At 37.9% G+C, this 26,650-nt stretch overlaps 1 protein-coding gene across 1 annotated transcript in view; it reads left to right on the forward strand.

Moving 5' to 3' along the window:
• Window positions 1-26,241, forward strand: part of ST6GALNAC3 (ST6 N-acetylgalactosaminide alpha-2,6-sialyltransferase 3) — a 206,621-nt gene extending 180,380 nt beyond the window's left edge. The window contains exons 4-5 of the mRNA XM_057363562.1: window positions 16,259-16,366; window positions 18,706-26,241. Of these exons, the coding sequence (XP_057219545.1) occupies window positions 16,259-16,366; window positions 18,706-18,892 (295 nt within the window). The 3' untranslated portion in view covers window positions 18,893-26,241. The remainder of the gene's footprint in view (window positions 1-16,258; window positions 16,367-18,705) is intronic.
• The last annotated feature ends 409 nt before the right edge of the window (window positions 26,242-26,650 follow it).

Below are 26,650 nucleotides of genomic sequence, written 5' to 3' on the forward strand. Positions count from 1 at the left end.
GCTCTATATATGATATTTAGCATGCTGTGTCTCTTTGCTGTTCCAGGCTACACAGAAAGCAGCCTCTGGCATATTAACTGCCTGTTTCACCTGCAGTAAAATGGGAGAGCATTTTAAAAGATAAGTTTTCCTTTGTCACATTTCTTGCTTGCACTGTAGATTATCAGAGCCTTTCCCCCCTCACATGTAAGCAAAGACAGATATAGAGAAAAATGTGTTCTTTGAACCACAGGAAGATTTTTCTTTGCTGTTCTATTAATATCTGACTGAAATAAAAAGGAAAAATTCTGAATAAATGACTACAGGCATCTTAAAACCTGTAAAATTATTTTTTAAACAGGGCTTTTTCTTAAAAATAATGGGATCTGAACATGTGTGTAATGGAGCCAGACTCACAGAGGAAAATTACAATTTCTATGTCTAGCACCTGTCAGATTCCTTCAAGAGTCTAAAATGCATGTATTATCACTGATAACACTTACTTACTCCCAAATAGACCAATCAAAGCCTGATTTTCGGAGGTAAGTCTTCTAATCCTTTCAAGTCCAAATTTAAGAGATGATYGTGTGTTATCCATCAGAGGCCACTACCAACTAGATTTCTTTGCAACAAATGTGGTTTTGGAGCATGGTAGCAGTAAGGAATCTGAGACAATCTGTCCTCTGCCATTGGACAAGGAGTGATAACGGCATCACAAGTAGTACTAGTTCTAAAACTGGCCTCTGTGCTGCAGTGGTCTCACCCCAAGCATTTGGAGATAATACACAGCCTCACGGTAGGGAATCTGCTGAACCTGTGCTGAGATCCTGGGGACAGTGCTCAGAGCAGGTAGCATATTGCCCTATRTATCATGATTAATCCAGGACAAAGAACAGATGGCAGGAGAAGAAGATGGATTCCATGAAWATGGAGTGGGTGGCAATTGTAGCTGGTCCAGGCTTTGAGACCTGAGAGAGTAGTATYGGTAAATAGTGATAAATGTGAAGGGGCTGTTTCCTGCATATTACAAGTTACAGGAAGACAGAATGGAGTTGTCAGCTATCTGACAACTAATTTTTATACATGAGGATTTTTTTATGGCTGTTTTTATTCTGTGATGTGTTGTTTCATTTGTTTGTTTGCTGCCAGGCATTCACTGTGAAATTTCAGGATTCTGTTTATGAAGAGATGGCTTTGTGTGGGGAAAGCCTGGGAGACCAACCAGGGAAGCTGTGGTTTCACTGTTAGAGAAGATGGATTCTCAACCAGTAGTGAATTTTTAAGCTCTGTTTCAGGAAAATGAACATAAGCAAATACATTTGACTTTCTTTCGAGTTTTGTCCCTCAAAGTTAATTGTTAGATGTTGAATTTTTATTGATGAGTCCTTTTCCACTCAGCAGTTACTGTGTCAGGAGGAGGAATGCTTTGAAAGGTAGACAGAAGAGGAAAATACTCCAAGGAAGTTGGACTGTTAGTCTCCTGAGGCACCCAGTGTATAGATTTTGTGGRCTTGTGAAATGCCCATCAGTCACAGCTCCATTCAGATCAAGTCTGGCCTGTTTGTGAGATTAGTGTCATAGGCAGCGAGTAATACCTCCACACTGGAGAGATGACATGTTTCAATGGAGATGCCAAGGTGTAAGCATGGATTAGTTCAAGCGACCTTTTCTTGGCAGATGACTCAGAAGGTGTAAAATGGCTCAGCAAATCCCATGGSAGTACATCTAGGCTTTTATTCCTCTGCCCTTGCAAATTAATGAATTAATTGCTGGGTTTCATCCTTTTAATTGCTGTAATACTAATTTTTATTCCAAAAGGAACCAGAAGGGTAATGATGTACAGTTTCATGACTGTTTTCTTAGGAGAGTGTCTCTCTGTACCTAGCACATATTTTAGGGCATAATAACTACATGCTTTCAGAATACTCTTACTTATCTTTGCGGGAAAAGCAGTTGGAACTGAGCTGCACAGACCTGGCTTTGTCCACCCCAGGTTTAGCTTTTCTGCTTGTTGATAATATTTGTCCTTACATGCCGTGCATAAAACTGTGAGGGCTTGTTTACATGCAATATCAAACTGTTCAAAAAGGAGCACATTGCCAAATGTAGATTTCACCTCTGGATTGCAGTGTGTTTTCCCATGGTTAATTTTCATGCATTCATGCAATTCAGAATCACATTTCATGTGATTTATGCACAAGTGAAATAAGTTATCAAGAGGAGATAATCTTATATTTGTAATGCCTTCATCCCAGACTCTCTTCTTAAGGGGAAACCAGAAATCTTTAGGAAAGACAGTTTTTGAAAGTGTTCTTGGGAGAAATGAGCTTTGACTTATGTGCTCATTTACTGTGGTATTTGAGGACTGAGGGAGATAATTTCTATCATCTTTTCAAATACTGTTCTGTACGAAATACTTCCACCCCAGTTGCTTGCCTCTGTAAACTGTTTAAATGTTATGCAGTCTGCCTAATCTACATTGTATTTTACAAGTTAGAGGTGGGCAGCTCATTCCAGAGTGGGAGGAGGGGGGAAACCATGATTTCAAGTAGTTTAAGTCTGCTGCTTTGCCTGGTCAGGGTGAGGAGCACTCTGATGGATGTGAGTGCAGTGGATGTGGGTGGTATCTGTAAATCAGTTGGTGTAATCTGTGTGTGTTACCTACGTCTGCAGAGGCAGTGCATGACAAAGTGTGCAATAATGAATACTGCACAATGGAGAACGATACGACACAGCATAAAGATAAAGGATAATGACATTGCTCTCAATAACAACCCCCTGAGCAATGCTGGCAAACCTATGAGGGGACATAAGATGTCTTCGTTGTTTCATATGGTAATAATCTGTGTGTGCACGTGGTTTTCATAATGATCCATGGATATAGAATATTATATGAGCAGTTCAAGAAGAAACTACCTGTTTGTATTGAATAATTTCCATATGAGTGATTTAGGGTTGTGGGTTTTCTTTGMTTTTCTGAGATCTCCTTTCTAACACTGGCTTCTTATCACAAAATTGCAGCCATAAAAGCTGATTTCATCAGATCAAACAAGTTAAATGTAGTCAGATCTGGTCAATACTTGGGTTAGCAATTTCCAAGGTAATTCAAAATGCGTTGGGAAGCTGCTCCATAGAAGTATTCCTCTCTTGCCATCATCGAACAAGCATCTGCCATGTTTTTAGGAGTTCACTTGATACATGGTTCTTCATCCTAAATTGTCCTTTATCATTTCCCTGCACAAGTGGCTGCATTTGTCAGTGTGTGTATTCTGCCAAAAACCTCTGGTGATGAAAGGTACTATATAAGCAATGGTTCCAGCTCTGACTTTATGTTTATTTTATATTTATTATATATTTTATATTTTATATTTTATATTTTATATTTTATATTTTATATATTTCTATGTTGTATATATTTTATATTACTTTTATTTTATATTATTTATATTTTAAATTTTATGTTAGTGTGGTGCAGAGCTGGTTCAGTAAAACCCAACAAAATGTTATTTTTGAAGCACCATTTAGGTCAGCCTTTGACTGAAGAGTACAGAGCACTGTTTCCCTGTCAAAAATACAGAGCAGAATCAGAAGTGCTGGCACTTGTCAAAAGGACAAGATAAAGCAGCATTTCCGTCATCATCTATAAGATRAACCAGAATTATCATGTTTGGGGTTTTAAAATTTCTTTATAAGCTGCGATTTAATTGACTTGTTTGACCTAAGTGAGAGCTGGACCTGGACATTGCATCTTGATGTTTCTGTTTGTTTTCACTGTAAACCATTTAACGTAACATTTCTTTATATTTATGTAACACCTACAGTTCTACCTCTCCTGGAGAAAATGTATGGGATAACTATGCATGAGAACTGCATATTATAATAGCTAAGGGCTATGATAAAGAATATCAACTCACTTGTTCTCATCAAGCTATAAGATGGCATCAGCACAAAATGAAACAAGAGGCTATCAAACCTATTGCCAGGAGAAAATGCAGATTAAATACAAAGTATAAATGAAAGATGTGAGTAGGCTTTTATAATGAAGAAGAGGGAGGCCAACAAGCTTCTTTACTTTTTAATGCCATACTGCAAATACAAATATTACAGCTAAGTTTTAGTTTAAGGAACAAAAAGCCATGCTTTTATTCTGTATTTTTTCCTGAATAAATAGTAATGGAACAATTTCCTTAACTGAATGCACAGATCAAGACCTACAGCAAAAAAAAACCAAACCACTATTAGTGTGATCACAATTGTGCTTATGTAATCACAATTGATTTTCTTGCTCTAAGACTATCATGATCCACCATTGTGAAGGAAAACCTCACCAGATGTGAATCATACTTACTGCTGTTAATTTGGGGATTCAGTCCATATACTGTATAAAAATGCTGATGCCTGTGCTCTGAGAACTCTTAAGAACTCTTGCTCTGTATCACTTTAGAGCAAACAGTAAAATGAAGTTAGGAGTCAGTCATTCCTAAATCTCTTATATTTATGTGTAAGCTGGGTATGAGCAAAGGAATGAAATCTCTCTTTGTTGGTGGCTTTTCTTTCTGTGTGGAAAAAAGAAATGTTCTCCTCAATATTCTGGACACTTGGTAATAYGCACTTTTGCACTATTTCCTTCCTCTGGTCCTAAATGAGGATACTCATTTCCAAAACCTTTAAAGCATAGACAAGTTTGATTGTGACTTTTAAAATCCAATTTAAGTAAGAAAGTCCAATTTATATGAGCTTGGAGAGGTTTTGTTCATAGCAAGCATATCTGAATATGTCTGTCTTTGTACCTTTCCAGGATTTCACATTGCCTGATACAATGTTGTCATGGTTTTAATTTTTCCTCAAAATGGATCTCTTTTATGTCTGTTATTTACCATCCTTGCCAGAGTCATTGAGCACAAGAAATACAGTATCTACAAGATGCAGAAACTGCTGTCTTCCTTGCACTCATGTAATATGTAATGGATGGTTTTAAGAGAGGATCTTTACTCTGTGCCTTACCTATTCATGTGTAGGATTTTGATTTCATTTGAAATGAAAGGCGTAAACCTCAGGTCTGAAAACTAATAGAATTTCTGCATTTACCTGCTGATCCATAGCCTTTAGGTTAGATTGTGTGTCAGCCAGCAGTCGGCKTGTTGAATGAAGCAATACTTTAAAACTAAAATGAAAAGATTTCTGTTATATGTAGCCTGACACCAGATATGAAGGCAGATTTCTGCTGGCTTATTATTGGAAATATTTTCCAGTGTGTCTGATAAGTGAGACTGAACAAGCTGTAGGAAGTAGACCTAATCAGATAATGCTGACTTGCAGACCAGAAAAAAAGAGRAATGTATTTCCCTAAGTGCTATGMCTTCACTTGACAAGGCTGAGGACAAAATGGTTGGTGTAATGGTAAAAGGCACTGCAGAGAGCAGGGAGTAAACCTGCTGGTTCCTGGGGGTGGCTGTTGCATCTAAACCTTTTTTCTTGAGCACAGTCATTGTATTACGAAAGGTTTACATCTAAGTGCTTGAGTGCATTGGCACTCTGGAGACAGGGCTTGTAAAAAGGACTGGGAGGACATCAAACTGGATCAGCTCTTCATTTTTCAGTGAGTCTAGGTATTTTTTTTTAACTTCAGAGGAATTCAAAATAAACTTGTGAGAGTGTCCACCTGAAGGATCGAGTGCTGTGTTTTGCTCAGACTCTCAGTGCTGCACATCCTTCATGGAAATACACTTGAACACTGAGGAARATCACAGAAGCAAATTCTCAATATGATTACAGGAGCTTCATGATGTTACAGGATGGAGGACAAAGGAGGATCTTGTAGTAATTCTTAGAAAGAGTTCCCAAAGAACTGAAGCAAAAAGATTTCTTTGTTATTTCCATGTCTAGGTATGAAGTGGTCATTGCCATAGTCTGATAGTTAACACAGAAAGATATTTAACACAACTTCAGATTGTTTTATGTCTTCAGATTGCATGTAGATAATAGATTATATCAAATRCAAACATAGTGCCACATTAATATTGCATGAAAAACGTGCATATTTAATTTATTGGCCTCAAGACATTTTAAAAAGAAAGGTTGCTCAGCTCTTGGTTTTGTACCTTAAATGTCTCTGCTCAGGRAAAAATGAATTTAATTGCATGAAACCCACTCTGCACTGATTTTTTCCAGGGAAAAGATTAAAGTTTTAAATGGATTGAGTGTCCCTGTAAGTATATTCACATTCATTCGTGTCTGGACTGAACATGCCATCTGTGGCTTCTGCTTTATTTTTCTTACTGTATATTTGGAATTCAAACTAACATTTATTTTTGGGAGGAAGAAATCAATAAATCATTTAAGTTGTCCCACGCTTTGTATAACTAATTGTAATTAGTATAATGTCTTTGTTGGCAAGGGCTTATCAGGCACATAGCATGAAGAAGCAAAGAAGGAGTTCTACATAGAATGATTTTGTTTTRTAAAGCTAATTGTGACACTATCTCTGCTATTGTGTGTGATTGAACTCTTAATTTTTAATCTGGTATTCCTTCCAGCAGTGTAGCTGCTAGTGTTACCTGAAGTTCTCTGTAATGTAACTGTAGAACTGATTTTTGTCAGTTCTAGATTTTACAATTTTCTGCCAAAAGGATGTAGTCTAGATTTAAGTAGGTTGTAGTTTCTAGTTGTAATGAATTAGATCATTTAAATGTTTGTTATACAAATCTTGTAGATAAGAATTCAGTTAACCATGATGTCCTGAACTTTGGTGCCAGGGGWGCAGCCACAGCCTCGTCTGATGGATCCTGTCATGTGTGTGGCCTTTGAGGAGCTGCTTGGCTGCAGAATCCCTTGGTAACATAGCCAAATCTTAATTATCTGGTACTGGGAATCACTGAAAAGATGATGTTCCTAAGAGCAAAATAATGTGGAAGAGAAATCAGAGCATTTATTTATAAAGCAAAGGACCACTCTCCCACTTGATGAATGTCTTCTGATAACTTGGGTTCACTGGAGATATCATATTCCTGTTGCTGACTGAAGTCCTCACCATTCTTGCTACCAAAGCATTAGTTTACACTGACAGTGAGCTGGMTAGATGATTAGTATGATGATTCTTGTGTTTATTATTCTCAAAAAGCTGGATTGTCAAAGGCTTGGAAAATTAACTAATTTGCTACTTCAGTTGACAGCAGAGGAGCCATAAAAATTCTGTTTTAGAGCATTTCACTGCCATTTTAATAAGTATGGAGATTTTTCTCAAAACTTCCACTTGTGTTATTAACCTCCTGCAGACTGTTCAGTGAATATGGGAAGGAAATATTCTGAATTTGTGCAGTGTTGAAGGAACTGTTCGGTGGGATGGAAGGAAGTCTACTGCAGCCCATAGTTCCTCTRTGAGCTTCTCTGTGGAAGTCTCTTCTGTTCTGTCCTGTTTGCTGTATCTTGCTTTTTTTAAAGGCTGCCATCTGAGAGAAGAATTGTACCATTCTTTGTTCTGCCAAATATGTCTGCCTGCAATCAAGGTGCTGCTTTCAATGTAAATATTTGAGCCATGGTGGCAGGCATCTGGCTTTTAGATGCTGCATAAATGTAGTGACACTTGGGAAACAGACAGGGTACAACAAAAGCTAATCCTAAGTGTTCTGAGGATTCGGGAGCCTATTTTTTAAGAGGGGCTTTAATTAGACCTCAACCTCTTCTGTCCACAATGTGCGTGAGAGAAAGATGCCCACCAGAAAGCCAGCTGCTATGTAAGCCAAGCAGTGGAGAGGTTAGAGGAAGTTTCAGGAGCTCAGATGTGAGGATTATTTGCTTCTTCCTTAAAAGTTGGACAGAGGTGAATTAATTAAGTAAGCAGTGAAGGACTCAATCCATTTGGATGGAATATARATAGTAAGCAAGACCCTAATATTGATTTTAAACTGTAATATGATACCTATATATGTGTGAGTGCTTCATTAAAATATACGTCAAAAAGAAAACAAAAAGGAAAGAGAAATATCTAATTCCCTTTATAATTCAAGGAAAAGTTAATCTGGATAAAGTTACAGTAGTAAAAGGGAAGGCAACATCTGTGTTAATTAGCAGTTCCTCTTCAAAGATTGACTGATGGGTTACGTTATGGCCTCTTGCAATTGAATTAAAATTCAGACCCACGCAAGTTCTATTTTTACCTTCTTTTTCCATATCAGAATAATTTGTCTGGATTTAAGGCTTCAATTTGGTAAAAAATATTGATGTTCCATAATCTAAAATGAACTTTAGGTTAGTGCAAGTAGGCAGTGTAGAGAAGAGCTCTGTGGCTCCAGATGCAATTCCAGAGAACGTGGCTTTATGACGTGATGCAGTGTTAGGGATAAGGACATGTACATTCCCCAAAAGATCTGTTTTTCCTGGGTATTTGGCAGTTCAGCTCTTTGGTTGAAGGGCTGTTGTGTGTGTGTAGTGCCTGGTACAGTGAGGATTCACAGTGCTACTGTAATGTAAATAATCAGTAATCAATTAGTAATTTAGCAACAAATTAGGAATTAATTTTAGAATACCTGGAAGCACTCTTAAGAATACCACAGTGGGGGTGAGACAAGTTGATAGAGGAAAGCCTTATCTGTAATCTGTAGAGTTCTTGTTCTCTTTTTCCAGTTTACCTGTTCAGAAATAAAATCTACAGTTAATATTCTGGCCCTCCATAAGCTTTTTTTTGGATGGACATCCATCCTGGTGAAAAGCAAAGTTCTCAGATAGATTTGAAATGTAGGGAGAACAATGTAACATCGCCTTCCCTTCCATGTTAACATCAAAGAGGTATTGCTTGAACTACCACAATAACTGCAGACTGTGGRAAATTTGAAAGGATATCAGCTGATGTACATCAGTGTGGGTTCTGTCAGCTGAATATCTGGTCCAGTGTTCTTCCTCCTTAAATGAATAGAGTTAKGGTACAATCTCATGCTAGCTATTCTTTCATTTTCACTATAGCAATAAAACAAAATATCTTTATAAAAGCCTCTGCTCGTATCCCAGTGTCACAGACGTACAATGTACACCTTTACAAAGTTGTATCGTATTTTTGATTTAAACATTAAAAAGACCCAACCTAATAGAAAATGTTTTTATGAAAAATTTAAGCTGCTTTCAGACAAGGTTAGATGAACTCCTTTCAGTATCTTGTATTGAGAAGATAAGAGCTAATCAAGAAATTTTTTTCTGTATTCACCTACAATACATTTCACTAAAATATGCRGCTAGGAATAGTGAGTGCCCTTTAATACCAAAAGAAAAGGGTGGGAAAGCCTCCTTAATTAAATCTCTTCAGGGATCCTGGATTAACTGCAGCTCTGTTTAGTTTATATCCTCCCWGTAGAAAAATGTGCAGACCCAAGAYGGCAAATATTGATTTAAATGTAGATGCAGGGAAAAGGCCCTGTTGTCTTTTTTCTTCCACTTGGCACAGAYTTTAGTTTTGATTCATTTTTGGTTACAAAGGATGAAAATCTAAATCCTTCTCTACTCTCTTTCATGCTGTGTGAAAATATTGAACAAGGACTTAGCAAACTGGACGCAGCTACTGGTGAAGAGAAGAGCACACAAAGCTGCCCTACAGAGGACTGTGGCACCAGCCTGAAAACAGAATCAGGGTTTCAGCTGTCACTCCCTTTGTCACGGCCACCAGGCATTGCAGTAACTCTTTGGCCCAGCATTTCCCAGTGAGGAACAGTGGGATGGGGTACACCATGGTGCCACAAACAGGGAAATTTTGGCATTACCTCCCCTTTGTTTCAACCACTGCAAGCATAAGTAATTGTACAGTGGACCAAGTGCTCTGCTGGCATAGATCAGAAGAGTTGCATTTCCTGATAAACTCAGTCTTCCTAAGCATGGRGTGAATTTTACTCAGGTGATTTTTGAAGAGAAAAATGGCTGTGTAAAGATACGAGCAGCTTAGCTTTATATGAATTTATTTTTCCTTCATTCTAAACATAATTGCATGGTTGTAATGGGTGACATTTCTGTGCATCCTGTTCTGATTTAAGCATACATTTGCTCCTCAACAAAAGCCAAGTGCTAATGGAGATGTGTGGAGCCATGAGCTTCTGTTTCTGCACAGGGCAGCTCCAGTGGGTCGAGGTTATTTGTGATTGTGCATAAACTGCTTGACTTCAGACCCCAGGGGACAAGTGCAACCCGGGCACTCACAAAAAGCATCTCTTACTAATAACTTGAGTGCATGCAATAGCATGGGCTGTGGCTCAGATACAGGYTGTACTTTAGAAAGGGAAATAAAGAATCTTGACTCAAGAGAAATCAAAAGAATAYGTATTTCTGGAAACAGAAGGATTAGGGAAGAGAGTGGGGAAGGAAAAAAGATTGGAATTGGGMTTTACTGTTCTGTGAACAGTTTGCACCAAGACCACAATTCGTACCTGAAGAATCAGTGCAACCTGTAGAAGCCCAGTAGCAGTAAGAAACTTAGCTACCAATTCGTGTTCTCTACAGGGGATGCCATTCATCTTGAAAAGATTAGCACAGGTTTGAGAATGCATGAGAATCACCTTGAAATAATATATATGTGTAATATATAGGCTGGAGGGCAGAGATTGCAATCATAATYCTTTAGTCTTGTTTCTCTTCTGTGTGCTTTGCAGCAAGCTGGACCTCTGTGATAACCCTTGATAAACCAGGAATTCTGCTTTTCTTCTCTGAGCTCAGCAGCACAGGCATCTAAAGGAGCCCTCTCTGCCTGGGTGAAATAACTTCCTTCTCTTGTTGCTGAGTTCACAACTGAACKGAGATGCATCAAAGTCAGGTCAAGGAATCAGAAATAAGGAAGCTACAGAAGCCTGGACAGCAAAAGTCAATTTTCTTAAGCTTCTGCCTTTTCCCCTCCCCCCTTTGTTTCAGGTTCCCATGAGTGTAGTGAATAGACCAAAGAAAGAAGGGAAATAAATAAAGAAGTTTACACAATGCAAAGATTGGAAATACACGCAAGCAGATGCCTCAGATATTTCAGTACTTGTAGTAACAGATTAGTACTTATTTCTAATGGTTTTGCCTATCTTGCCCAAAATTGTAAATAGTAAGTAAAATTGTTTTGGTGTTTTTTTTTTAATTAGATGCAGGTAAATACAAAGCCATCATTTCTCTGCTCCCTTTTGTGATCATTTAGAAGTGTCCTTCTTCCTGTCTTTTTTCAATGCCATTCTGACATGGGATTTATTAATTCTTACTTCTCTTTTTAAATCAGATTGTGGAGGGAGATTTTTGTGGGCTGGTTTGTGATCTAGAGTAGCCTTTACTGCGGATTTGTAGCAAACTCAACTGAAATGTACTCTTGTCCCTGTGTTGTATTGGTACGGTATTGGTGCAGAGAGGAAATATTTCTGGTGATTAGTTGAACAGTATGCCCCCCAMCTGCAGTTTATTTTCAGGATTCAGTTAGGATGATCCACCAAGAGTTTGGGCTGGCAGGAGTGCATCACTTCTCCATACCCAGGTACATCTGGCTGGCCACAGTCACTGTCTGAATCTGGAATGTGATCTGAGCTTCCGAAATGCATCCCACTTGTTTAAGCTTTGCATAAAACTATACTTGATGGATAATAAAAYATCTGTGCCTGTGTAAATGTTTCACTTTTCAGGAGGACCTGAAGCACAACGTCTGCTAGAGAGGCATGGCTGTTTATTAATAGATGTCCTCCACAGTTACAGAATGTAAAGCAAGCACGTGTGTGCACACACATACATGCACGTTCAAAAGAATAAATAATTATGATAAATGGCTGCCTAACAGATATCTTTATAATGCAGAAATAGCAACCATTTTTACCASGTAAAATCAATTCTCTGTGCTTGCATCTTCATTGCTCTTCTTGTGCTGTTTTTTCTGCCGAAAGTATGTAATGAAATAATTAGCAACAAAGCACTAAGCCTTGGAGAAAACAGAAATAAATTCAGGCTAGGGCTGATACTCTTCAGGATTTAGAGTCTTGCCCTTCTCCTTTACTCTTCTCAAAAAAAACAGCTCCTTTACTCTTCTCAAAAAAACACTTCTCACAGCAAGAGAAGTGTACGTGCTCCTCAAGGAAGAGGTGAGAGCCTTGCTGTTCTCTCAGTGGTGGGTGCGTTTTTCTGTCAACTCATTGCAATCTGTCATTTRCAAATCTCCTTCTGATGTGAAGAGGAAGGCATAGACCAAAACCGTGACTTCAGGAATGTGGGTGTTTAATTTGGCAAAGCAGAAGAGTTTTGCAGCAGCTGTGCTCAGAGATGCTTCTGCAGGGAAAAAAAAAAAAGAGGGTGAGAAAAGTTGCAGTCAACCTAAGTACAATGGTGGCATTAGTTTGGCTAGTATAGAATTAAGTAATGGATCACCACTATGTGCTGGCAGATAAATTTCCTATATTTTTAGTTGTAAGGAAATACACCATTATTCAGCAATGCAAAAACCCAGAGAAACCCAGGGAGAAAAAGAGCTGGTTGTCTTCAACAAAGGAGTGCAGAGGGGACATGAACCTTTTACCCTTCTTCCCAAGGACCTGTCACAGATGAGGCTGACACAGAGCAAGGGACAGAGTGCTGGGCAAAACCAGAGTACCCTCAGCCCCTCCCAGGGGATTATGGTCTCTTGATRCACCATGGATACAAAAAAGTGCCAGAGACAATTCTACCTGAACACAGTCTAAATTAATTCTAATTAATTCAATAGTTTTTGAAAATAYTTCTGTTTATTTTGAAGTATTTTAACAAACCTTTTTGTTGGAAGGGCATCTCACATTAAAAAGCCTCTACTCTGTGGATTATAGGACTCTTAGTTTGTTTAGACCAATACTCTTATTTATACTTATTTATTAATCAAGACGATTGACAAGCTGCTGCAACTAAAAACTGCTGCTGATTCAGTAGTTTGGTAGAAGAGTCATCTGAGGATTAGATTCTATAAACAGCCTTTATGAAAAGATATTTTTCTGTCAATTAATTGGCCTGGAGAATTTTGTCATTTCACTCTGTCATTGCTGAATTTTACTTTACTGCAATATTTTGAAATTAAGTCAAAAAGGAAAAGTCTCTAATGCTTTTGGCAAGCTGTCTGTTAATTAATAGCCTTTTGAAGTACTAAATTTCCTTGGTTTTTATCTTAATTAATACTCTTAATTGACCTTCTGTGATYACTAGTTTCTCCCAAAAGAATTAAAAAATAGACTTCTAAGTTCTTTTCTGCAATCAGATTGACGTGCAATTGCTTGTCAACACATCTTCTCYGCCTTCACAAACTTCTTTTCATTTTTATTTTTTACCACTGAAGTTCCCCCTGGAAATTACAGTCCATTGAACCATAGAGCTAAAATTGATTGTACACATAAAAAATACTGGAACAATTGAATGAAGAAAAGAACTTCCTGGAATTCTGTGGTAAAATCAGAACTCAGGTGACAACAAAACTTTCACCCAATTTGAACTCACCTGCGCTTGATCACTAAGAAAATATTTTACTTTCCTCCATTTGCCCCTGATGACAGAAGGAACTAGTTTTCCCTTCATTTAGCCTACATCAAAGCATGGTTTTAGATGTCAAAAAAGATGAATTTCAGTTGCCAACATTTTTAGGGTSCATTCTCTGTTGCATCTTTTTCATAGCAATTTCTTATTATTTTTTGTGAAATAATGAAAAGTTAAAGCTGAAGAGCCCTGTCTAATTGCTTCTAYTTTAAACTAATTTTTAATTAAAGCTTTATGTATCACATATTACAATTCTAGCAGTCCTAAAAATGTCTTTTCTTCTAAAATGATCAGTAACTCCTTTTCTTCTAAAGTATAGAAAGCAAAAAACATGTTGTAACATGTTGTGAGAAACTGTAGTCAGTTCTTTTTGCTGGAGTTTATGGAAGGCATTACTAAAAATGCAAATTCTGTGTTTTGAGACTTGAAACTTTCAAGTAACTATTAATCTTGGAGCTTACTTTTATATCCTGAGATTAAATAATGACATTTTAAGCACTTAAACCTTCACTAAGAGCAAGATAAGCAAGCATATACTTCATTTCAAGCATTTTAACTGAGTTGATTCCACTGGTCTTTTCATGARTTTAATGTTACACATATGTCTGTGTACTTTTCTGAAATGGTGGATGGTATTTAACAGAGTGAATTACAGCCAATAACTAACATTTCCCTAAGAATCCTAATAAACTRGGAAGTATGCAAAATAAGCTTTCATTTTTAAGACAAACAAAGTAACTTTTTGTGAGTGTTGCCTTTTTATTGCTGCATTCAGCTGTAAATCATTACTTGAAAGCAAAACCACTTTTTAAAATGCGTGTTTTGAAAAATAATGCATTATTTTCCCTTGAGCTGTTGAGACAATTTCCTGTCTAGGTCTTGTACCCYGTTAATTTTAGACTATTAAAAAAAATAGTGGCTGTGAGCCATAGGAAACAATTTTGGGGTTGTTGCACAGACATACATCACAAGAGATCTGCCCACTGTAGTTCTACAGATGATGTTTAACCAAGTCCTGTTTACACTATTTTGGGATTAATATTCTTCTTCTCTCAGATTTGTGCAGTAACATAACCTTCTGCTACACATAAATGGAAGATTTTTTTTTCTTTTCAATGTGTAAAATTTGAAATCTGAGTGCAATTACTGTAACAAAAGGAGCTCTTTTTCTAATGAGTCTCAAAAACCTCTGACCAAGAAACATGTAAAACTCTCCTGTAGAGAGGGAAATTGAGTGCACAGTGTTAGCATAATAGCAAGGGCTGAGACATTGCTTTGCACTACAGTTTTATGGGATGATATTTTAAAAGGTATTCAGAGATTTATGGCTTTTTAGGGACAGCTAAAATTGTTTTCACATTTCTAATATTGCTTTCATTAGAATTTGGAAAGTGTGTTTATGGTATGAGATTGAAATCTAAGGGGTTACCAAATCATGCAGAATCCCCACTGCTTAAGTATATTCCCTTGTATCCCTGTGTATCTTCAGAGGAAAAAATGGGATAAATGTAAGTGCTTTGCTTTAAAGTAGATAATCTGTATTCTGTCATGTACTTCATCTCCCAGGGAAGGTACCTGGGAACTCACTGTGCTGTTTTTATTTATCCTGCCAGTGCAGTATATAGATGAGAGGACTAAGGTCCAATGGTGTTAAAACAAGACATGAAATATTGATTAATTCTTTTTTAAAATTCCTTCTTCCTCCTGAGTATAGCAAATTTCAGATGCTACTGTCAATATAGTGCTCTCCAATAAACCTCCATTATCGGAAGGGTCCTGATCTTCATCGTGTTCTTATAAATGGTTATTATGATTCTAAAACACTTTGAAAGCTCAAGGCCARTGTTTTCCTGGTGCAAGAGCAGAAAGCAAGTTAGAAGCAATGCAGCCTTTTATCATGGCAGAATGTTACTCTGAAATAACATGAATTGGATTGGGAATTCTGCCTGCTAGACAGGAGCAGAACATTCTGCTTGAAGAGATGAAGATCCTGATGGGGAAGATAAACAGATGTACACTTTCATGGCTATRCAGGTGTCAAAAAAAAGAAGAACAATTACCGTTGGTATCCACCTAATGAAGCATGGGTGTTTGACACCCTGCCTTTGGTTCCCACTWGTCATTTGTGAGCCAAATCCTTACATGTGTAATTTTTCTCACTCGTGCAGGTAATGCTTTCGGGCTGATTGAACATATCTAGTTATTTGAGCAAAAACTGTCAATCTGGGCACCATCCTCTTGTGGTTTTCTCTCTGCGATGTTATCTCAAAGAATGATAGCACAAAATTATGTGAAGGGATATGCACAGAATTTTGGTTTCAGAACCTTATATTMGATGGKTTTGTATCAAAATATCCTTGAAAGWTTAATTACTGTGTGAATTTTCAAGTTGAGGATAGSCTGCTCCAGATTAAGATTTTGCTTGCAGATGAGGATGGTGACTACCCACATGCACACACATAAATTTTGACAATACTTTGCATTTTGGTAAACTTTATCTCATTTTACAAACTCTACTAATTGCTATCTTTCAGATGTGAAAATAAATTATCTTCTGTCTTATGGGAGATGCATTGTTTGACTTCAGATATTTAACATGTTTTTTTTATTGTGGACAATAGCTGGAGGCCCCAAGCTGGGAAGAATGAGAGCGTAACTATAAATAATTCAAAGTAATTGTATGGTTTTGACAGATTGTCAAGCTGCTTAATGCCTTTTGTCCCAGGCAATAGATTATGTTTCTTTGATAAAGTGTTGATAATTTCTCATTGCAATTTGTTTTGCGTSTGTTGTGTTTTTACAGAGTCCAGTCAGGTTCATATCTCAGCACGGGCTGGTTTACCTTAATTTTGGCTATGGATGCCTGCTATGGAATTCAYGTCTATGGGATGATAAATGACACCTACTGCAAGTAAGATCATAGAAAATTATTTTCATGCATCTACAATGCAGAAGACTTGTCAAAATTTCACAATTGATTTTAATATAAATCCAAGAAATGGATCAGGCAGTCATTTCCCAGTATTTTGCATTGATGTGACACTATTGTCAGCATATTCACTCCTGATATGGCATTTGCTGTTGATAAAATAAAAACATTTACAAAATCTAACATCAGATGTCATAAGGAACTATTTTTAATCAAAGATCTTTTGCAGTTTCTGAATTAGCTGGAAACAAAGTATGCTCATACCCTTTTGATAAAATGTACTTGCTTCCACTGCTRAAATAAATCTATAGAGGAAAAAATGAATATATTATTTTCTGAATACCAAATACACCTGGAAGTGAAATAAACTGATTAGCCCAGGATAGTTACCTGAAATTACATTTCACCACCATTGAGCAACCTGCTTGAACTTTGTAGGTTATATATGGCTTGTTTTGAGTAGTAGAGGTTTCTAATTAGATAATAAAACAAGTCCTGTGAGCTTTATCACCATAAACTGACATAAATTCCAACCAACTACTGTTGGTGACCTTACAGTGACAGTGGATTAATCCTATTGTCAGAAGTATAACTCTAAACACAATTTTTAAAAAGTCGAAGTTAAATACTTTAAGCTACTGTGTATGGTAGAAAAATATAAAATAAAACTATTCCTGATTCATTCAGAAAAGCAGGAAATAAACAATGTATGATGCCAGTACATACACATCTATTCTTCTGTACCTGAGCTGGTTGAAGTGCTGCATGTAACCAGTCCTGAGCTCCTARAGTCAAGTCTTTATGCAGATTCTCCCTTCACATTCTGTGTCACTCCAGTGTGAGACTCGTTSCTGGCAGAACCTAAAAAATCTCAACAAACAAATGACAGAATTTGAGTCACAGCTGTTTAATTAGGATATCTTAACATTAGCGGCTGACTTTTTAGAACTTGCAGATCTCACTGATTGAGTCATCCAGATGGAATGAACAGAATGAACATATGTTGTTCTTTGTTTATGAAAACACACAGTAGGCACCCTGAGATGAGGGTGACAGGACTAAGGTTGTCCTCAGAGAGCTCAGCCAAGCTGGCACTGCATAGCCCTGATGTAAAACCAGTTAACAGCATGACAGCACTGTTGGCAGCAGACAAGGATGGGTTTCCTTAGAGCTGTAATTCGGACTGGATTACCCACTTRTACTGGATATTACTCTTATAACTGCCTTGTTCAGCCAGTTCAAGAACCAGTTGCTACAGTAGGGATAATCCAATSAGAAGACTCTGCTTAGGGAGGGAGCCCTGTGGGCTGAGTTCTCACAGGTTGAACAAAATGTCCAGTGCCCATAAGGGCCAGCCCACCAGCTTCTGACTGATAAAGTCAGTGTGTTCTGACAGATACACAGAGCCTTTTCTTCCCTAGGAAAATTCCTAGAAATCATGATGTAATGAAAACCCTTATACAGTTTAGCAAAGGAATTCAAGTGCTGACACATGGAAAGGGTTTCAGATCATTCATAGAATTGTTTCGATTGGAAAAGACCTTTAAGATCATGGAGTTCAGTTGTTAACCCAGCACTGCAAGGTTNAATTCCTAGAAATCGTGATGTAGTGAAGGAGTTCAAGTGCTGACACATGGAAAGGGTTTCAGATCATTCATAGAATCGTTTTGGTTGGAAAAGACCTTTAAGATCATGGAGTTCAGTTGTTAACCCAGCACTGCAAGGTTCTCACTAAACCATGTCTCAGGTGCCACATTTGCACATATTTTAAAAATATCCAGAGTTGGGGAGTCAACCATTTCCCAGGGCAGCCTGTTCCAGTGCTTGACAACCCTTTTACTGAAGAAATTTTTCCAAACATCCAATCTGAACCTCCCATGGTGCAGCTTGAGGCAATTTCTTCATGTCCTGTCACTTGTTACWTGGGAGAAGAGACCCAACCCCCTCCTCATTACAACCCACTTTCAAGCAGCTGTAGAGAGTGATAAGGTCCCTCTTGAGCATCCTTTTTTCCCAGGCTGAGCCACCTCAGCTCCCTCAGCCACTCCTCATGACACTGTTGCTCCAGACCCTTCACCAGCTCTATTGTCCTTCTCTGGACTCACTGCAGCACCTCAGGGTCTGTCTTGTGGTGAGAACTGGGCACAGGATTTAAGGTGTAGCCTCGCCAGGTTCAAATGCAGGAGACAATCACTGCCCTGGTCCTGCTGGCCACACTATTGCTGATCCAAGCCAGGATACTTGTATCCTGTATTCAGGTGGTTATATATTTATGTGTTTTTTTGAAAATAGTACTTAAATATATCTTTTTCTTTCCCTAGGTCAGAAGGCTTTCGTAAAGTTCCCTACCACTATTACGAGCCAGGAAGAGACGAGTGTGAGGAATACTTTCTCCATGAAAACGCTCCATATGGAGGCCATAGGTTTATCACGGAAAAGAAAGTATTTGCTAAATGGGCCAAGAAACACACGATAATATTTACACATCCCAACTGGACAGTGTCCTGATACTGGTTTACTTAACTCTCCCTTAACAGCATATTACAAAAATGCCTCAGTTTACAATAGTTTTGCTTACATCTGGCTGGCCTTTCTCAGCCTAGGTAACACTAAACTAAAAACCAGAAGACAAAGAGGGTGGTGGTTCAGTTGTTAAGCAAAATTAATCATCTGTGGAAGGCAGACATATTGTTTGTTATTTCTTAGGGTTTTAATCCACACTATGCACTTTATACTTTAACTGGATTTTACTTCAAGGCAGGAGCAGTTAAAGAGAGATGAGATTTCCTGTATATACAGGTGCGCACAGAGGACATGGTGTTCCTTTGAAAATTGTCCATAATCGCAGATACTTAAAACAAGTATTTGTAGCTTACGTGCTGTGCTGAAGCACTAGTTCAATTTGTGGTATCAGTAGAAGTTTTTGACAAGAGAAATATGAGGACAACTGTAGACCTCCAAGGTCTATGAATGAGCAAACTTTTAAAAACACCTGAATATATTGATATACGATATATTGTGGGCACTTGCATATACGGTAAAATTAGAGATGAGCTAAGCATGGTTCTTGAACTGTACCCAACTCTTGAATGAGAAGATACTACCTACTCAAGACTCCTGATTAATTTATAACTTTTGAAATGCAGCTTCCTTCCACCCTGGTCAGGCTGCACCATCTGGGACAATGTAGTTTGTACTTTTTGCAGCTGTTGTCCCACAATTCAACTCCAGCAGAATGGYGCTTGGCAAAGATTGTGTTTTGCAGCCCACAATGAACCTTTGGCTGTTGTACCAATCCTGCTGTCAGTACCCAAGCTGTTGAGTGTAAAGTGGTCTCATGAATATCTCCATTTACTCCAGTTGTGCCTTTGACTTGCTCCAACATCCAAATAASAGTATTTTGACAGTATTTCCCATGCAGCCATCATAATTTATTTTAGATCTCCAGTTTCTCCATCTTTAACAACAAGGATAGTGTCTACCTACCTCACAAGGGAGTTGTGAGGACTAATTTAATTTAATTTAAAGCACTTTCCTGATGAAGAATGCTACAGATCATTTATTCTTAACACAAAAACAATGGTACCTGTCATTTATTCTTGTCTGTTGGGTATTTGAAGAAAGTGACAGTGTGTCTGGATCTGATGGCAAATTGTTCTGTGCATCCACTTTCCTACTGAGGATAATTTGTAATACTGAGTTCTCTCAGCTTGCATTGCTTCAGATGAAGTTGAAAGAATTCCCCATCTCACAGAATTACCTGCACATCAAGAGGCAGTTCAAGAATTTTAAAATATACTCATCTCTAATTTAAATATGTATTTCCAAGCTTACTGTCATGGAAAGTTTTCAACTGCAGCAGACTCATTTGTGGTATGACCATAATTCAACTACACATGTGAGTTTTATTTAAACTGTATTTAAACTTATGCTTTAAGTTTAGAATGTGTCCTATATATATTTTAACATTTGGAATGTCAGATTCAACACTGTAATAGCCAATACTGTGAACACTTGAAGGAATTATGTGTGGAACATGTCACACAGGGTTTACTCACACTACATAGACATTAACCAACAGGAAACTTTGTATGCTTTTTTAAATCATGAAAAGGGGAAAGTAAAAAGCTATTTTTACATGTAAGTATTTGTATACTGACTATTTCCTATTGTATATTTGTATATATAAACCTAGATTTTATATGTTCATTTCATATATATTCTCTCATGAACAGCTCTAGCTCTTAGGATGGGGAGGAAATCTCTTCACCAGTATTCCTCCTCCTGATCTTTGGTTTCTTGTTCCTGTTGGTAGGTGATTACAGTGTATCATCTCCATTGCCTCTTCTATATTCTACTGTAATTGCAGTAGTCTGATTTTCTTTTTTAAAATAGCTCAGCTCTCACTCCTTACTTTAGTACTCTAAGTATTCATTCTCGTTGTCAGGAAAGGCTGGGGCCATGCTTATGATCCTGGATAAGTGTCTGTATTCAAATACAGGCTTTGTCCCAGACTTCTAGCATGGATTCATCTCACCTTCCTGTTTGAAGAAAGGAGAACAATATTTTCCTACTCCCTTTCTTGACTGACTTTCTTGAAAGCTGTTGAGATGAATACTCCCATTTTCAACTTATTTTTATAATTATTTGAAGAAGAGGTGCCCAAAGTGGCTGCAAACTACAGGCAATGGTTTGATATACAAGTAATTAAAAGTGGCTGTTTCTTGTCCCTGGAGTTTAAAATCAGCTGTAGGCTGATACTACATGGGATGAAATCAAAAAGGGGGAAAAGGGTCATMGTTGGATGAAGAGCTGTAGTAGCAAAACCCGATTTGTCATCATATGCATCTTTTCAGTTCAGATGGGTAGCTGGATACATGGAAAGCTAATAAAAGATTGTAATGCAGGATTTGAAGAATGCAGGGCATGCAGAACTAGGGAGAATGTGCCACACATATTGTACAGGGCAGCCTGGGAAATCCTATCATTCCTTTGAGGGAAGAGGAGCTGAAAAGAAGAACATCAGCCAATTGAACTTGTGTTTAGAAGGTTTCTGGGTTAATAGAAAACTGCTTTGAAAGTACTRCACGTGGAAATTGTTTGGGCTGGACAGACTTGAATGGAAGTGTCCTCAGGAAGCAGAATGTTTCTCTCCACGTGAGCATAAGGATTCCGCCGGAATTGTGTTCATGTGCAAGGTGGTTTTTCAGCCTTTGAAAGTTTTTAATATTATTAATACTTGCAAATTCACTACAAACCTGTTGTAAAATATGTGCTTCATTCTGAAGCTCCTTGAAGAGTGCTTGCATGCTGCATGGAACAGTATCACAAAGGATAGCTAAGAAAAACACAGCTTTAAGAACGTCTAMATTTACACAAAATTGAGAACCAAATTAAGAGTTCAATTATCACAGATCAAAGTAAAAGTCTTGTTCTCTGTCTGGATTTTCACTAAGAGCAGATCCACTTAAGAAACATTGCAGCAGGTTTCATTCATACTAAAGAAAAATGAGCATCAGTTTCCTTATTGAAATGAGCATGTCTTTAGCATAAACTTAATGTGTATTTACATTATTTTTATTATCTAAGTAAGGAACTGTGACCACTGTGTTAAAGATGATTCTACAAAAAAAAAAACTTTGTCAAAATCTGTTATAAATCAGCTGTGGTGCTGAAGAAAGGATGTCAGTACTTGGATGTGTGTAAGGGACCTTGATGGTTCACCTTCTGAGAGCAGTTAAAACATCAGCTGCGAATCATTTACTAATTCTTTAAGATAAAACCTACYATGGTTTACCTGAATGTAATCATATCCTAATTTCTTATTCATCCAAGCAGTCCTATTTTAATCAACTACTCATGTGCATAAAACAAGCAGGGAGTTTACCTGAGGTTTTCAAAATGCATTTTCACCTTGCTGCCAATAGAAGAATGCTCAAAAATAATTTGGCCTCTTTTTGCCATCAGTGAACCAAGTAGTCATCAAACATTTCTTTTATAATTTAGGGTGGTTTAATACACTTTACAGAAAAAAAAGGGAAAAAAAGTCATAAATGGCTTGGGTTTAATAAACACATTTTAGGTTGCATTAAGTTCTGACTTTTTTCACAGTAGAAAGTTTTAAATAGGAACAGAAATTTTYATAAGAAAAAATTCTTTTTAACTTGGTAATTACTATTCATGGATAATTAATTGAATAAARTAAAAAAGTGTTTTTTCCTTCCCARCTGACACAACAGGCTTGATCCCAACCTTTTCATCCACATTAGATGTCCAGATCACATCCTTCTGCTTMTACCAAGGCCTCTTCTCAGAAAGAAAAAAATTATTCTATATATCCAGCCAAATTCCCTTTCCATCTGGGCTGGGAGGCTCCATCTGCAGACTGCTCCTATCAGTTGCATCAGTAAATGGGAAGGACTGATGGAGAGCTCTACTTAGGAGCAGATGGTGTTCCAACCTCTAAAAAATGCCCCTAAAGTGCTTTAGGCAAGGAATACCCATTGATCTCTCCTGGAAATACTTTACTAAAGTATTCMGTTTCTTCAAATGCCTTTAGCTCCTGTGTAGAATAATTGTCCTACTCACTCTAGTAGGAATTAACAGCAGTRGGGAAGAATGGCCTTTACAGGAAAAAATGGAGGTAAATTCTGTGTTGTTAAGTATTTYCACATTAAACAGCACCAGGGATGAAGAAGTCAGCCTGACACAAATTATCTGAACAYTCGCTGATTTAGGAATATCTGAGGACTCACTTCAAAACTAATTAAAATGGCTTTGGCAAGTTCATGAATACAGCACCTCCCCAGTAAAATMTTTGCACTCCTGGGTGCTAAGGTAAGCAGTGTTTTGTCTGGGAAGTACAATGTGCACATAATGCTTTGCAGAATTAATAAAGAGAAGCCCATCCAATTCTTGGAGGGCTGATGCTGATGGTCTTTCATTATTCACCTGCTTGTGGGCTGGACTGAAGTAGGACCCCACACAAAGATAGCTGGCAGCAGAGCACAGATGCTCAACCAGAAGATTCCAGGTAAGTAAGAAATAAGTAATCCCTCATGAATATCACTGGATGTTGTCCTTAGTAGAAAATCAGAAGTACTTTACATATTGATGCTTAAAATTTGCTGTCTTTTTTTTCCTGCACTTACGTCAGAAATAGTGTGTCTTTGGTTGTGCTCAGGCAAGGTTGGGGTTTAATGATGAACCTTGGGGTACCCACAAGAGTGAACCTCTCTACTGGCATCACACAGGAGCTGTCTGTGGGCATTGTGATGTACTGTGTACAACAGTCATGTATTTACTAAAAAAAGGCGTTTTTCCTGACTCTGTTTAGTTCCTTTGAGGAGGAAATGTTTCATTTTCAACAGAYGTGTCTCATTCTGTTTCCTGAGAGGATGCACAGGAATGGAACTTAACCATAGAGGAGTGAAGCCAGCCACCAGATTCATTTATATCTTTCTGGTTATTCCTTGATRTATATAGCTAAATACATAAGGAAGGGGAAGCTTTCTGTAAACCTTGTTTAGCATGATCTGCACAAGTCTTGTGTGTTTGTTCTGGATTAGAGTTTCCTAGGCAAACCCTATATAAGGGGCTGAAGAAGAAAGACAAGGTGTCTCCCCATTGAAAGACAGGATTTCTGTGGAAGCCATAATAATGTGTGTGGCACATCTGGCCTGCTCCCCCAGCTTTTGTAGGTCCACACCCAGCTGCAGCTTTGGACCCTTTCCAGCCCCATTGGAGAAGAATTCTCCTTCGGACTGATGCAGCCTGTGATCTGCACAAAGTCTGCCCATCCTCCCCTTCTGTGGATGAGGAAAGTGCTGAATGTGACCTGGGGGTGCAGTGTCAGAGCAAGGACAYGCTTTCCAGTCAGCAGCGTGATTTGCTTGAGGCACAGTCTCACCTCAGGTGCTGAACTCTGTTTCTTGGAATATTATAGGAAAGATATCACTGACTTTTGTAATTGTTTGTATGATTTACTCACAAAGAGTCACTGTTTTATGAGTGTCTTAAACAGCTGATTTCATGTCTTTTTTTGYATTGCTTGCTGCTATTTCTGGGAATTCCTCAAAATAAGCAGCTGTCAGCATCTGCCAATGCTATTCTAATTTATTGGCCAAGGAGACTGTAAACTTGAACTAATGCATGTTCTTACCATGTATTATGCATGATAGCATGTTACACATTCTCCACTATAATAAATAATGTAAGTTTTGTGTAAACTTAGTTCAAGCWGCAGAAGTAGTAGTTTTTCTCCCTCTCATATCATATGTTGGCAAGAGCACTTTGCTGGAGCTCTGTAAGTGCCATTTGCAGCTGGCAGCAACTAAACTGTTGAAACCAGTCAAGAAATAATTACTACATTTGACATTTTTCACTGAAATATCAGAAATAGTTCAGCTTGCTTCTGTGAACCTACTCTGGCACTCAAAATCACAATTCTATGTTCTGTTCTAAGAAAATCTCACATCCCAAGTGTAACTCGGGAATTACTTTATTGACACAGATGTTGTTAAGAGGTTAGGAGGGCAATGTTCCCAAAGTTTTTTTATTTATAGGTGTATCTTTTTAATGGGAATTGAACCTGTAGAAGATTGGCTACGATGGCTGCAGAATTTTTCATGTTGCTGCAACTAAAAATAGTATTTCTGATGATGGTCAAAGGAAAAACAAATGGTATGCCCACTGCTCTTTTGGCTGAACATCTGTGCCCTCCTCATACACAGACACACACACACATCTGCAAACACAATGAGTGTCTGTAGGGAAGGTCCCTTTTTTATCAGGTAGGGGCATGTTAGAACAACTAAGACTAATCTACATGGTTAATACAGCCTATAGTACTTGTTGATTTACGTTTATTCTGTGTGTTTCCAAAGCCTGTGTCTGTGTCAGCAAAGAATTGGCTTAGCTGGATAGGATCTGTAGCCTGAAACTGTTGGTGCTAAGGACCTGATCTCCACAGGTGTGCACAGTCTCCAGTTTGGTCCCATGGGCTGARTGCCACTGGTGATTGGAGCACATCCTTTGTTTCTGTCCAGAAGGAATCTGGAACACATCCTCAGGAACACTCCATCATGCAAACTAAAGCTCGTCAAGTGAGGCCACTGTACTGGACTGTCCCACAGGAAAGCAGGATTCCTCCAAGACCATCTTTCAGCTCAGGCTTTGCATGGGTATTTTTCTTTCAAATCTGAGATCTGATTCCTCSTGTCAAATCATGGGAATCAAGGGCTCCTGATTCTTCCTAAATCTACCATCCAAATGTGYTCTGTAAGGCAGGAGTGTGATGTAGGACGAAGTTACCCAGCACAGGTACAGCATGRTAAGTGCTTTGTTTGATGAAGACTTAATGTGATTCTTCTCGTGGATGTAATTTTATCCTGAACATGCTGGGTGCTTGCTAATGCATGCATTGTTTTTATATACTGCAAGACACATAAAAATTCCCTTCATCATTTTCCCGGGGTAATTTTGTTCTTGTGGCCTTCCAGTTGTATCTGTATATGTGTGCCTATATGCATGTATATACAGTGTGCAAGCATTCCTGTTTTTAGAAAGTTGCTATTGTATGCTGCTAACATAAACTTTTTTACCAGTTCATGTTACACAATTTATTACATGTATTCTTTGGTTGCCTTTTTGTAATACTGACAAGTGTATTGATAGCAGGTACCACTGTAGAATTAGAAAATTTTCATACTATTTATACTTATTTTATATGTTTTGCCATGTGTTTTCTTGCTATATGTTACTTAGGTTTTGCTCCCATTTGGAGAATGTGCTTCTATGTATTTGCAAAATTGTGCCTGGATWATTTTAAAACATGAATAAATGTATACAATTTTCCAATTGTCTGACATAATTTATGCATGATTTTGTGCAAAACTCTTTTATTCTTATGTATACGCCACTATAATAATATCTGACAGTTCACTGAACTCAAGGAAACAAAGATCTCTACTCTCAAAAGTGTTATAAATCACCTGCACACACTTTAAAGACATTTTAAGGCATCTGCCTTAAAAATATTCAGTAATGCTGGGTAAACTCAGCCACAAAACCTTCACTTAGAATAACTCATGATTTTATTTCTGTGTGTTAAAACACACTGCAGACACAAATGCACACAGGAGTGGAGATTTGTAGAAAAGGTCCATTGGATTCATAAAGAGTAAGTCCTTGCCAGAGTGYAGCAATCCCAGGGGTGAAGGCACTGAAAGCCCCAGCAGTGGATATTGAGCACATGCTTGAGAGAGC

This window comes from Malurus melanocephalus, unplaced genomic scaffold, assembly GCF_030028575.1.
Source record: "Malurus melanocephalus ecotype Western Australia unplaced genomic scaffold, MMel_1.1 scaffold_28, whole genome shotgun sequence".
Taxonomy (NCBI): domain Eukaryota; kingdom Metazoa; phylum Chordata; class Aves; order Passeriformes; family Maluridae; genus Malurus; species Malurus melanocephalus.